General features: G+C 36.1%; 1 protein-coding gene across 2 annotated transcripts in view; it reads left to right on the top strand.

Moving 5' to 3' along the window:
- The window catches only part of LOC138180545 (uncharacterized), a 283,290-nt gene that overhangs the window by 259,208 nt on the left and 8,845 nt on the right, over positions 1-15,237 (top strand). For both annotated transcript variants that reach the window (XM_069114509.1, XM_069114508.1), the window contains exons 12-13: positions 4,912-5,030; positions 14,326-14,504. In XM_069114509.1, coding sequence (XP_068970610.1) covers positions 4,912-5,030; positions 14,326-14,504 — 298 coding nt within the window. The remainder of the gene's footprint in view (positions 1-4,911; positions 5,031-14,325; positions 14,505-15,237) is intronic.

Below are 15,237 nucleotides of genomic sequence, written 5' to 3'. Positions count from 1 at the left end.
GCCACGATTGGTGTCTGACAATCTTCTCGAGTAAGGTATTCGAAAAGACTGGAACGCTACGTTCTGCCTGTCCTACCTGGTTTGCACAGGAAAAGTACACACTGGATCCCTGCGAGCCCGCGCAACGATCGCATATCAGAAATTCGCGAATGAAAGTTAAAAATGTCAAGGAAGTTAAAGAGTTATTCTACCAAAACATTGACGCGATCTTTTCTGCCAATTTAATAACGTTGCTTCGTGCATTTGAAGAATTTAAGTAACCCGTTCAATCGAATATAAACCATATTTTACTTCTTGCCACAATTTTTCTTAAAAAGACTCTTTTGACATTAAGAGTATCGATGACTGAAATATAAAACAAAGAAATCAGAATGCAAAGGAAAGACAAGTCTTTATTTGTATACTTTACCAAAAAAAAAACAACTCATTCGTATGTCCAAAAAAAAGTAACATTGTGAATCGATAATTTCATGAAAAATGTTATCAACCCTGTTAGTTGTGGTGTGGTGAGGTGAATAACGAAACGTAACAAGAAAAACTGTGTGAAATTTATGCTCAAGTTTCGAAGCGCAACGATCAAAAGTAATAACGATACGTATGGAAGCCGAGATTCTTGAAAAACCAATAACGGAATTTCGATGGAAAAATCGAATTTCGTGGCAGCATTATGCGGCGTAACATCATAGTGTATGCGCGGCTCGCGAGTGAAATTTCAACGAGTTTTTGTTGTCTCATCCGAGTTCGTCCCCAACGTTTACCCGATTCGCCGCGAAATGCGATTCGCTATGCTCGTCACATTTTTCTCCTATTTTTCCCTCTTCCCTTTTATTCATTGTTGTTTTCCTTCTTTTTGAGTTGCAGGGATCTCTTGTTCATTTCGTATATACGTCAGCTTGACGTATAAATAACGGTGTAAATAACATTAACGTTGTAGGTGGTTGTTCGAGACACGAAACCACGGTTGCTCACGTGAAATTATGTTTAAACTTTCCTTCGTTATTTATGCTTGTTTGCTGCTCATTAATTAACAAACGTTGCCCGGTGCAATTATAAATTTTTCCAAGTTTTTAATCAAAGAAATCGGAAACCGCTCGCGCTTCAACGTTCCCTCGTTCGGCTTACCATCACACGAGGCTAACGTAGCATAACCGCGGGTAAAATTATAACTTCGCTAATTTCGCAAATACCAGCGTAACTGAAGCAAGTTTTGTGTCAATAACGCAGTTAATCTTCCGGCTTCCCAAATATGTATATATACAGTGACTCGCGACAGTATTCGGATATCCTTCAAAACAGAATAACTTTCTTAAAACTGGACCAAACGAACGACTTCCTTTTAGAGTTTACAAGGATTACTTGACTAGATGATATGTAAAAAGGATCTTGAAAAAATTGCTACTGATTGCAATTGAATGGGGAAGGAATTAGTAAAAGAATTTTTTACGACATTTTTATCTGAATCTGTAGTGAAAATTTGAACAGTACATTTTGTAGATTTATTTTAGTTATAATACATGGTGAAAATTTTATAGAAATCAATTAACGCTACTGTGAGTTACAATGGTTAAAAATGATGAAAATCTCAATGTTGTTATTTTTATACTCAGAATAGTTATTATTTCATTGAATGGATAAATCTATCACACCGTTCTGAACCAAAAAAAAACCTTTATTGCACGCGCTTAAAAAAGTAGGGATAAAAACAAAAAGGCATCTTAAGCCTATCGATTAAATCTATCGATTGTAACTAAAATCATCCTTTAGTTACTATTTCTTATAACTAACGCATCTGCATATGGACGGCGAGCACGAACTCACGTTGTCATTTTCAACAGTCAATTTTTCATGACTATCGGCCAGAAGCTGCAATAATTTTAAAGACTCTTACATATTTCGATGTTGGTTGCTTATTTCCGTATCAACCGATTTCAATGAAATTTTCTGCGTGTATAAAACTGATATAAAAATGTCGTAAAAAGTGATCTTTACTACTTTCCTTATGATTCCGAACAATTGGAATATTTTCAAAAATTTCATTTGCATGTCATTTAGTAAACTAGACGAGATTGGTAAACTAGTCCTTCTAACTTCTCAAAAGGACTCAAGTCGTTTGACCCAGTTTTGAAAGAGTGATCTTGTATATATTCGTTGCTTTGTCGTGCTACGGTTATCGAGACCAACGCCTTGTATCGCTAATTAAACGGAGCATTATAATTTCCAAAATCATATTAACTCAGGAACAAAGGAGTGAATCCATTTAAAAACGAATTTCCTATGTTCGCGATGTTTAATGGGATACTGTAATTTTTAGAGGCGCGCTTTTGTGCCTCAAAACTCATTAAGTAACTCTCAAACGATGTAACCGACTCGGTGAATCTATGGGATATTGCAGGATCTAAAGGATATTATGAATTGGATGAGTTCAGAAGTTCGCAGGGTTACGAAACTTCGAGATGTCTTTCCAGAGATGGTAAACGTTTCAACGATCCCGAAAGTTTAAGGGACTTCGAGGAACAAGAAGATCTTTGAAAATCGATTTTGATATGTCTCAAAAAATTGGGAGATTCCTGGACGTTGGGTAGGATTGAGAAATTAAAGAATTCTGGAATTCCAAGGCTTCTAAAATGATACGAAGATCTCCGAATGGTCTTTAGCCTCTAAAAAAATCTCTGAGATAATATTTTTAAAGTCGAAGAAATAACTCTTTAAATATTTCAACCACGGATATTCGCAGGTTTTACATACATATCTGAAATTATTCAAGGCTCTTTATGAGGAAGCACTCTCATTACCATGCTGAATTTTACAAGAACCTTTGATACCATTCTGTAAAAGTCGGAGAGATCACTCTTACAATTTCTTATACATTTAAACGAGCTAAATGTAGATTTTCATATCTAGTTTCTTATCTGTGTCAAGCTTCCATATGCTCACATTATTACTCTCACAAGAATTTTGTACCGCCTTAAAAGTTAAAAATAGTATTTTTATGACAGCTCGTAGATCCATAAAATTCACATAACCTTCTTCATAACCAATTTAATTATATTAATCTCCTTTATATGGAATTACTTTATTATTGTTCCGAGTCTCGTAAAAATTTATTGACACTTTTAAAATCCAGAAAGGTAACCGTAAACCGATATCCCATAGACCCATAAAATTCACATCACTTTTTTCGTAACCGATCTCAGTCGTATTAAAATTCCCTATATTATTTAGAAATAATATAATTCCGAAAGAGGCGTCGGTTGTTATCACTCGACGTCACGAACGCACCAAATTATACATTACAACGTAGTTTTCTATTCACTTTTTAATCACGCAACTAATTAATTTACTGAGAAATCGGTCGAATACGGTGTCGCGTCCGCCAAGCCAAAAACCGTGTTAATTTATTCCATCAATTAATAACCGTCCGATGGCACGCGACAAGACGTTATCATGGGACAAAACCGTTGCGGCAAACATTGACTTATCACTATACGCTGTCTCATGGAGGATTCAGGCGTGGGTTATCGCGAGACACCGTTCCCAGGACGTTCATTTGCAACTTCGAGCCGAGCAAAATGGAAGTGAACGACGTGGAAAATTTACATGGCGCTTTGTGCCACTACTTGCCCAACTTACATACATCGCGTGGAAACGTAGCACACATAAGCTTGTCAAGTATATGGTGAGACGTACCACTTTGACATAAAGGCGCCGGCTTCATAATTCACGGGAAACTTCCTTCGGGCGTTTCGACTTAGCGTCATAAAAGAAAAGAAACGAGTAGGATACGAGAAAGAGAAACAGAGTGATGGAAAACGATGTCTGTAGGAGGACTTCGCTTTCCTTTGTGTGTGTGTGTATGTGTTTGTCCTTACCGGAAAATCCTTGTGAATTCTATTCAGAGTCCTCGGGAACAAATCGAAGCGAACATTATTCATAATAGCCGGCTGAGCAAACGTGCCAAACGCGGCGTTTATTATTCACACGGCCGCATTCTGAGAGAAACGACTCGACTGAAAGACGTTCGACGTTCTTCCGTTACTATCGACTCTTGAGAAATACCAAACTGACAATAGCAGAATTTCAAATGGGATGAAATTGGTTTCCTTTAGTGATTGCTCGCAGGTGTTTGCATATCTACATACGATAAATATTCTCTTTTTATTACTTGCCAATCTATTACGCAACTTTAAGATCATTTTTCGACTTCTTCGACTTTCTTTAAATTTTTGTTATCTAAATCGAGAACTTTTTATCATGGCGAAACACCGAAATATAATTTCTATTAGACATAACTTACATCCGAGAGTTTTAACAACTATACCTTTACTAGCCTTTCGAAGATATTATTTCTACGTTGCTGGTGTCTATCCATTTATGAAAACTTGAAGGCTGCAGAAGTATAAAAGATATTACGCTATGTGTAAAAATAAAATAAAACGTTAGAAAATACTCTCGGTAATATTTGGTGGGTCGAGAACTAATGATTTTTTAACTAATAAGCAAGCGGGCTCGTGCGATAAAAGTCAGAATCTCTCGTCAGATCCAAGAAGCGTGAGAAAACGATCGAGCACAGGTATGTTTGCTTCTGAATTACACACGGTTCGGCTCGTTGAAACCACGGGGAGCATCTGTTCGAAGATATCCGATGGAAGATAGAGCCGCGAGCTTTACGACATTTCTGATAGCAGTCATGTGATTTACAGCCGGTCTCCACGGAACGACGTGTTTTCCGCGAAGAAATGACGCGAATCCCTCCTTCGCCTCCCTCCCCCTCCCCCCACACATACACACACATATACACAGAGCTTACGAATTACTACCTGCTAGCTAGCTAAGGTGGCTACTGTGTAAAAGCAGATTCTATTTTCGTTTTTCCTCTCGTTTCCTTTCTTTTCTTCTTTTTTTCTTTTGCAGGTATGTCGAGCCGAAAAGGTACTCGTCTAATGGCAGAGATATGACGGTCGTTCTGAGACGAGCCACCAATGGTTTCACCGACGAGGAATACATGGACGTCTCTTATTACTTTCACGATGGTAAGCCGACTATCTTTCACATCTTTTCAACGATTCGAACGTTACGTATAAAAGTATCGGAGGGGTTTTTAGATCGTTACATCGCTGTTTTCAATAAGATCTTGCCAGTTTTCAGATCCTAATGGATAATAGGTTTACTTCGATTCCTCGAACTGTCATACGTACACGGTATATAGAGAAGTAAACGTTTTTTCATCGGGTTTTTTTCAATGGAAATTGAACGATAGTTGCCTGTGATTTTATGAACATTATCAATAGACTATGGATATTTATACAAACTCGTATGTTTACGGATATTGATAAAAACTTAAATCAAAGTGATTATTCTATAAGGAATGTCATCAAATTTATTTCACTTTTGATACTATATGTATTTTTGTATTTGTGCTCATGCCTGCATACTTACATTTACCGCAAGTGTATAAAAATTCATAGTCTAACTGTAAGGTCAGCGGGAAATTTTATGTTAAAACAGAAAGAAAATCGGTAAATGATCGATATGTAATAATTTGTGTTTTGAAAGCTACGTAGCCAAATATCTACTTCTTCTACTTTATTTTATTACCACCATGTTACAAGCTAACGTGAAACGATCTGATTCGTAAGAATGGCTGGTTAGCTGCTTTCAAATTGAAATGAAAAGGTATAGTCAATTAAAATTTCTTCATCCCGTCAAGCAAACAAAATTCCAATTACACAAGGTTAATTAAGCATTGCGTAATGAATAGGAGGGAAAGAACACAATATACAGCCGAGATATTTGAACCACCTTTTACTTCACAGTTAGCAAAGGTGCACGCGTAATCAACACTGATTGTTCGATAAAAAAAGTAATGCGACTGATTGCTATACAATTAGTATGTTAATGCAAATGATATTCGAACAAAGGACCATTTTCATTCAACTTTCTTCGATATATTTCCTAATAAAAACACGAACGCAACTCGATCATATCGAAAGAATGGTATTGTTTCATCATTAAAATTTCAACCTACTGTACGTGTACCCTCGTTAACTTGTACTTTCTCCACAAAATAATATACAGTCAATCAAAAAGAAGTCGATGGAACATTTTTTAATTAAAACGAACTGAGCAAGGAATTTTCGTTCGTGTCCAATGCTTCGAGGATTAATTTACGCGGAGGATACGATCGATACGAGAAAGAAGAAGAAAATCATGCGGCCGTATGCGAATATGCATATGCATCTATGCGATAGATCAATTATTTTGACTTCTATTCTTCGATCGAGCTATCCGAGACCAAGTGCTTTAGTCTGGCTGCTAATTACCAACGACTAATTACTGCCCCTGTAAGCCGATGTATCGGACCATCCGAATCCTTAACCGGATGAATATAGATGCGTCCATGATAATCCGAGAACCTAGTTGGCTCGTGGCCAAGAACGTAACACTATCCATACAACTGCATTTACGGTCATTGTAGGCGTACAGCGCGCGTACAACTCGCGTTTCCTAAGACAATATCGGAAAAAAGAACTTATTTAACACTCATGATCGTGTGATTTAAATTAAGACAGTGATATTCAAATCTTCCAAAAGCAAAACTGATCAACTCTGTCTTTTATTAGCTTTTTAATTTCATTACGATAAGTTGCTATTCAATCAATGTTCAACTCTCAAAGGACAAAATATCAGGTCTGTAAGTATGAAACAGGAATTTGCCTATAGATGGCCCTAGCTGATAATGTAGTTATCATTAAACTGCGTCATTGATGCCAAAAGTCTTTGTTGACATCTCACAAACATTTTCGACTCGGAACAATACAAGTTTCATACAACAGCATAGTTTGTAGTAGCGTTGAACATGTCAAATTTTGCGCCTGGAAACTACGATTTGCGGACAGCATTGATTTTCTGTTACCATTTGAAGAAAACTGCCGCAGAATCGCATCGAATGCTTGTCGAAGCTTACGGTGAGCATGCTCTTGGTAAATCACAGTGCTTTGAGCGATTTAAAAAATTCAGAAGTGGCAATTTTGACGCAAGGAACGAAGAACGTGGAAGACCACCGAAAAAGATCACCGAGCTGTTAAAACCTGGCGAAACCGTTAATACCGAGCGCTACCGACAACAAATGATCGATTTGAATCAAGCTTTAAGTGAAAGACGATCAGAATATCAAAAAAGGCAACGCAAAGTAATTTTGCTTCGTGATAATGCACCATCGCATACAGCAAAACCGATCAAGGAAACGATCGAAGCGTTCAATTGGGAAATACATTCGCACGCGGCTTACTCACCAGACTTGGCTCCGTCCGATTACTATTTATTTGCATCGATGGGACACGCACTTTCTGACCAGCACTTCACTTCTGACGAAAATGTACGAAAATGGCTCGATGACTGGTTTGCCTCGAAAGAGCGACAGTTTTTTTGGCGTGGCATCCATCAATTGCCAGACAGGTGGGAAAAATGTATAGCTAGCGATGGGCAATACTTCGAATAAAATATTTTTAATCATTTTCATACAATAAACGTGTATTTTCTATACAAAAATTCCGGTTTCATATTTACATGCCTGGTAAACGAGTTAATTCACTACAAGAAGATGACATTAACAACAGCAAATTCCGAAATAAATACATTTAAAGAATATCATCGTTTTCTTTTACCTTTTAATTGATCGTAATCAATGTTGCTCACATAGATGCAAAATAACGATCAATGTGTATTTTTTCTAAATTTCTTATACCTCAAAATTAGTATTCCTAAATTAATAACACATTTCTATTAAAATTAGTAACCCCAACTCGCAATTATAAAAGTTGACAAGCAGAACAGATTACACCGTTATCTACCATTCAGTTTGTTCTATTCTCTGAATAATCAATTTATTTGCATCAAAGTTTATTCTTGGATCTTTTTATACCTCCAAATACCCATACAGGAGTAGCTAGACAGGTAACCATCCGATAGAACAGAACCATAAGATGCTGCCATAATGTTACCCAGTGGTGGCGAAAAGAGACGGGAACTATTGGTCGTTCGATCGAATGGCTATGAATCTTTTATTGGGTCCGATTATCGCCGTTCACTCTTTCGTAAAGTTTTCTCTTCCTGATTCTCTTGAAAAATTTGGAAGGCGATGGAAAGGTCTGGTACGAGACGAGGGTTGGAAAGTGGTGCCAAAAACTTTACGAAAACTTCCTACTGTTTCATAATTTGTTAAATAGAAAAGAATTGTGAAGATGCGTTCGTTTATATTTAAAGAGATATTCTTTCTTACTTTGAGAGTAGATTATTCTGTAAAGCAGCTACTTATACTAATTACAAGTGTGGCTTAAATCTTGCGCGGAGAAAAAGAAGAAGAATTAAACTGTACGATTTCTTACTCGAATCAAGTTATATTAAGTTAATTAAAATTATCGAATTAAAAATAAAACGTGATAAACTATGAAAAAGTTATTGACAACCTCCATATCTGACAACTTCATATAGTGTCTTTCGGCTTAAAAGGGGCGGAAGATCTTCGATATTATACTACGTCTTTACCATGTAGCAAAGATAAGAGCCTTTGACGTAATACTGCTACATCCTTTGTCATGTATGCTACCTTAATAACGAAACCTTGGAACAAAGGATGCCGAATACGTAAATTTTCTTTGTTCTAAATTTCATGTATAATTTAACGAAACGTAGTTCGCTTAGATTCAATGAAAAGAGATTCCATGTGGCAATTTAAAAAAAGGAAAATAAAGCAAAGCGCCGAATTTGATCGTGATCGTATAAGGAGATCGTGATATATCGTTACAAATATATAGATACGCGATTTGAATTTGATTGTCGTATGAAGTTAACCGAAAAAAGAACCGCGTATGCAAATACGGACACGTTCATTACACACCTGCACCGACTTTATTCGCCTTTATGGGGTGTCCATTAAATGGAAATCGATAATCCAGCCTGGATTTATCCTGTGTCGCGCACAGAAAAACGCAATCATCCGAAAAATCACTCTTACGCCGACGCAGACGCGTAATGATAAACGATGAAAATCGTCAGACTCTTCGATGAATATTTAATAAAACCAGCATCTCGTACCAATCCCAGTACGAGGACAGAGTTAATCGTAGTGAAACTCTGATAACTCATTGCTAAAGTACCTAAATTCGAAACGTGCAATTTATACGAACAGACTTTTCCGACCTATTCCAGTCTTCTCTTTGACGTTTTTATCTGGCTATCTCGTCGCACATTATTTCCTACTTGTTCATTTTACGAACAGTAAAGGAAACATCGACGAAAGACTCACCTGCATCAGCTTGTTCCGTAATTTAATAATTAATAATATTAGCGAATCGATTAAACACAAGTGAAAAGTAATATCGGTACGTCGCCGTTTCGACAAGTCCATCGAAAACTTTTTCCGGACATGTTGGTCATTGATTAGGTTTTTCAATTTCGATTGCGACCACGGAGTCGGACTTATCGATCGAGTGACGAACGCCGTGTTCAGACACGCGTATACCGCGTGTAAACGTAATAACGTTGACGAACGACCACGACATCCGTCAATCATCGTCAAATCGATGCCGGCAGTTTGTCGCCATGCTGACTTTCAATTCGTGACATTTTCCCGTTATTAACGGTCACCAATTTTTTTTTCCGGACACCATCATTGTGTACTGATGACTTTGTGTTACGAAATAATGCCATCAAGCGTTACTGTTTGCCGATGAATCGAAAGCACGGCGCAGATCGATCGATCAAACGTTTGGTGAATGGAGAGTCATTAATTATTCTCTTTAAATATCAATTTAAAACGAGAAAATATTTTTCTAAATACCTTAAACGATCAAAGGGAATGAATTGTGAAGATGATGAGTTTCATACGTGCGTGTCTCTTAAATTTTTTAACGACATGTTTAATTTCTGCTTAATTTTCACTTTAATTTTCACTCTAATTTATAAATTTGCAATTTTTAAAAACTTCCGATTTTCACTAAAAATTGGAAACAATATTTTTCCTTTTCTTTCTAGTTAAAAAAATAGTTTTGAATCTCACAAACGTATAATCTAAATTAATCTTTTATTTTTGGAAGAAAATGTACATAATATACTATTCACAATATCGTACCATTTTCTGAAAGATTGTTTGTACATGGAGAAGATTTACTCTACGATGAAATCACGAAACGATAATAAAGACATGTCAGATTGATCGACGGACCACGATATCGTCATGCATTTATGCATCCGACCCAAGTATTATACGAACATTGACTCGACTTCTCGATTAATAGAACATTCTTTTGAAAAAGAACGTACGGCCTAGAATACTATCGTACAATTTTTCTCGCATGCAAATTCACCGATTGTCGCTTTTAGGATCGGTATTGCCGTAATACCAAAGGACAATCTATCGGTGCGTAAAATTTTATCTCATCCAGAGAGACCGATTTTCTTATATACGAAAACTGCTCGACCAACGACCTTCGCTCGCGATGGCCTCGCGAAATTTTCGCATACGAAACGAAACGTGCAAATTTCGCTTTCGCGGCTGTTCTCCACGAAAACGCTTCAAAGTAATAAATTCGTTCGATATTGCGACGAAAAAAAAGATACGAAAAAGAAGGATCAAAGTATTTCCTATCAACTTTCTGGGATTGAAAATAAGAATATTTTTTTGGTAGCTATTTTTTCATACAACTCCTTTTTCTGAAGAAAAAGATTTGCAGAAAGACGTCATTTAGCGCCGCTATTTTATTCGAAAATATTCTCCAGAAATCACGACTTTTACGTATTTGTAGATTTATTACGAAATCGGATCCTACTTTTTTATTTGTGCAACTTTTGAGGTTTGGTGAACGGAACTTTGAATCAAGCGCAACTTTGTATCCAGGAAATATTTAGTCGATTAAAAGGCGGTTTCCGTGTCACCGCATTCGCTGCTGAATTATACAGATGGTGACCTACTTCGATCGAAACTAGTTTATAACGAGAAAAATCGGAAATGTGTGATTTTATAATGTCTCTAGGAGTTTGTTAACATTTCATAGAAATGATTAGATCGATGAAAATTTGAAAATTATTTGAAAGCATCTTACAGTTTTTTTTATACCGACACTTAATTTTATCATCAGTTACTTTTCGCAATTCAAATAATTCAAAACTCGACGTATTTCTCAATTAAAATAAAATGAAGCCTGTAAAATATAAAATAAAACGAAATAATCGAACAAATCGACATTCAACTATTTATAGATACAAATGTTAAAAAACTGGAAATGTTGCAGAGGAACGTGCAAAGTACATATCCATATATTTGATTTCATAACATTTGTTTACATAAGTATTTGACTGTAATTAAAAAGTGAGATATTTCGTATAAATAAACGCGAAAGATATTTTCAATATAGCTATATTATTGTTGCAATAAATTAAAAAGACAATTTATTAAAAATACATTTAAAAATGGGATGCAATCAACATACGTATATTTCTATATCATTCTACGTACAATATATAATATATGTCATCGGGCCTTTCTTTTGGAATTTTGGGAAGATCCCCGATACTTTGGTCCAAACTATTCATTATAGTTGTACTTAAATAATAAAACTTAGAAGTAGTTGTTGCGATACGATCTGATTATGTTTGCCCAAGATTCGTGACAGTGGGCTTGGGGTCCAGGTGACACACTGGTCGCCGAACGTAGCCACGGTCACGGGATGAACGTTTTTACTTAACAGTAGAAGTACCAATTTTGAGGGGCACACGCTGTATTAACAAACAAGCCCCGAGGCAGGAGCAATGACGGCTCTACGCGGGTCTGCCTATTAACGGCGTCTGGAACTTTGTTGATAACCCCTGTCAATACGCAATTGACAAGTGTGATCGTGTCAGTCTTTTATTGTTACGATCACCTTGGAGAGTTTACACGCAACGTCTGGTCAATCAGTCGGAAAGATACCGTGCGTCACAGCTAACGTCACTTTGAGTTTCAAAACATATTCGATTGTACAAAGAGTAATCCCGTTGACCGTGGATTCGTTCGAACCTAAGAACATTGTCTTTACTTTAAGAGTGTCTAATAATCGCGTTAAATTGTTAAAGCCTGTTAAATCAACACTTGTACATATAATTGAAAATATAAACCTCATTGAACGACAACGATGGCTTGTCCTAATAAAGATACGCAACGCGCCCCTAGAACTAGCACCAACCCGACAAACCCGACATATAAATATTCGAATTGCATTATGCTAGTCTTTATAAGTATAATACGATCGTAAAAGGTCAAAATACACAGACACGTTTTGTGAAATCGTATCTTAAACAGGCATTGCATATACGTAAGCAAACTGCAAAACAAAAATGTCGTTAAAATGAAACTCAAGGAAAGAACTTAGAGGAAGGGAAAGAAGTTAGAAACATGGAAAAGTTAGAAAAAATAGGTGATATCGGAGTGTTCTCGCAGCGAAAGTTCCCTTGTTTCCGTGCATACACGAGACCGATGTCTTCTGAAACTCTTGCAGGAGAACTTGCGTAAAGAAAGAACGTGAAAGGAGAAATGTTTCTATTTTCCTGGTAGAAATAAAATTCTTATAATATCAGAGTCTTATGCTAAGTGTAATTAAATATCAAACTTTTAATTTCAGTAACTAGTAATAATTATAGCGGATAAAGGAATAGTTTTGAGTACAAAGAAGAACGTTAGATTACTCGTAATCATAGTTTTTATGTAGTTGTACGTGTCGTAGTTATAATAATTTATACTTTAACCTTGCAAATCTCGAAAGAATATATTTCTAATATAACGCTATAATTTCAATATAACGCTTTTCCTTATTTACTACTTCAGATTTAGTAAAGTTGTCAAAGAAAATATTATATTATACTCAAAGTATTATCAGTTCAAACTTTCAAATATTTCCTTAATTTTTATACAAAAACCGTAGCGAGAAGAATGTACAGGAATTGCGTAGTGACCATAAGAGAGTGAATCGTTTGCGCAAAATTCCATCTCATCGCAAACATATTTCCTATTTTACTTTATTAAACACGATTCTGGAAAACTCACGATTAACGTTCATGTTTATTTACTGAGGTCGTATCGCGCGCAGAATTTTGGTTACCCGGCGCAGCAACGTGCGGCGAGCTTTTACAACGTGACGAGTTCACGTTTGACGTATCGTTCGCGCCACTGAAATTACTCCGCTAATTTAGCCGACATCTCGCCAACGTTGAATGACGAAATCGTCGTGCGACAAAGTATCGTGCGCCTCGATTGCGCAGAAATGAACTTGACGATATAGTACCGTGCATTTGACTTTAATACGACCGTCTATCAGTACAATTTGCTGCAGTTTGTATTACATTTATGTCCTATAAATGATGATATAAATAAAATTATATTATACCGAGTTTTAACATAAATTCATCCTGTTTTTATCTTTACTAAACTATATATAAAAACAAGAAGAATTTATGTTACAGCCCAATATTTAATTTCTTTCGTTTAAATTATACATAAAGGTATAGTGTGTAAACCTAAAAGAAAATAAAACGTGTGAAAAGAAAGGAAGAAGTAGAATTATATTTAAAAAAAACACAAATTAATTAGAATATTGGCGTTTAAGTAGAACAGGAAGGTTACTGTCTAGACAAGCGAAACAACCAAACGCGGAGTAAACGGCGCTCGAGTACTCGTTTAACCACAATTATTAACTTTCTGTGGTTCAATTTCCAGTCAAAGAGAATCATTTTATAACAGAACTACGAGGAAATAAAATAAAAGAGATTAAATATAATCGATGAAATGGTAAAATTGTTTAACGAACGATTTTCGTTAAATATCATGTTCGTTGATGGGAAAGTGATTTATCTTGCGATTTGACCGGTTGTCAAAGTATCGGAAATATATAAAAAAGATAGAAATAATCAACACGAAGTAATTAAAACTGCCGTTTAAGCAGAATGGGAAGATTGATAGTCGAACAAGCCGAACCGCTAAACACAGACTAAACCATCCGCTAACATTCATTTAACCAAAGTTATTACCTCTCTGTAGGTCAATTTCCATGTAAAGAAAACCATTTTACAACAGGATTGCAAAGAAATTGAATAAAACACATTAAATATATTCGATGAAACGTAGAATCGTTTAACGAACGATCTTCGTTAAATGCAACATTCGTTGGAAGGAGAGGGATTTATCTGACAATTCGACTGGTCATCAGAGCATCGAAAATAGTTTTAATCCTTCCGACGCCGACTTCGTCGATTGAATTCGTATCGTTCAACGACAGCAACGACTTGTCGATATTTCAGAACGCGAGGGTGGCACTCAACAGCCGGCCAGCGTGTGCGACGTCGAATATTACGGGCTGACGTCACCGGTGAAGGGTTCCGTGGTACATCCGGAGCCTCACCGATTATTCGCCATGGAGGGCCCCATAAAATGCAGGCAGCACTTCATTCCAGCAGCTAATCAGTCGGTCATCATTCGCGTAAGTTTCACGATTCTTGTTTGCCCACTCGAATTCAACGATAATCCTTTGATAGAGACATTTTTCGGAGAACGATCGAGTCCTATGCTTTTTATATTCCATCCGATATTTTCTACGAATCTCTTGTATTTCCGATTCATTTTAAAATTTCAAGCTCTTTAATTCTGTCTTATTTTGTATTTTTTTAAATAGACATAATACTGTACGAATTCATACCAATCAATTCGATACTTTGTATTAAATTTGGACACACGTTTCATCAAAATTTCCATATTTCCACGAAACGAACGAAGACTACACAAAGAAGACTATAAATCACATTTTCAAAATCAATATGTTACAATAATCCTTAGGTTTAACTTCCCCCTCTTCGTAGTTTGAAAAATATTGCTCATAATATAAAAATACTATACGCTTTAATATAACTTTGGCTTCTACAAAACTTCGTCGACTACGTCTTTGGACTTAACACGTTCTTTCCACTTTTAGCCATTTTATATTCAAATATTCCTTTTCCAGTCATAAAGCGACATTAAAATAAAAAAAAAATCCGCAAGAACACACTTATCACTTTTCTTCCTGCAATCTTCATCTGTATATTTCGGAGAATTTAAATCTGAATCTACTTCTACGTCAAGTTCATCGAATTGAACGAAAGAAAAGAAGAAGTTTGCGTGAAAGAGAAGAAGAATGGTGAGAAATTCATAGAACAAGAGAAAGTTCCATGGATTCT

Source organism: Bombus flavifrons, chromosome 6 (genome assembly GCF_040668555.2).
Source record: "Bombus flavifrons isolate JBK064 chromosome 6, iyBomFlav1_principal, whole genome shotgun sequence".
Lineage (NCBI taxonomy): Eukaryota > Metazoa > Arthropoda > Insecta > Hymenoptera > Apidae > Bombus > Bombus flavifrons.
The sequence above is the reverse complement of the archived record's forward strand: the minus strand, read 5'-3'. Positions and strand labels throughout refer to the sequence as shown.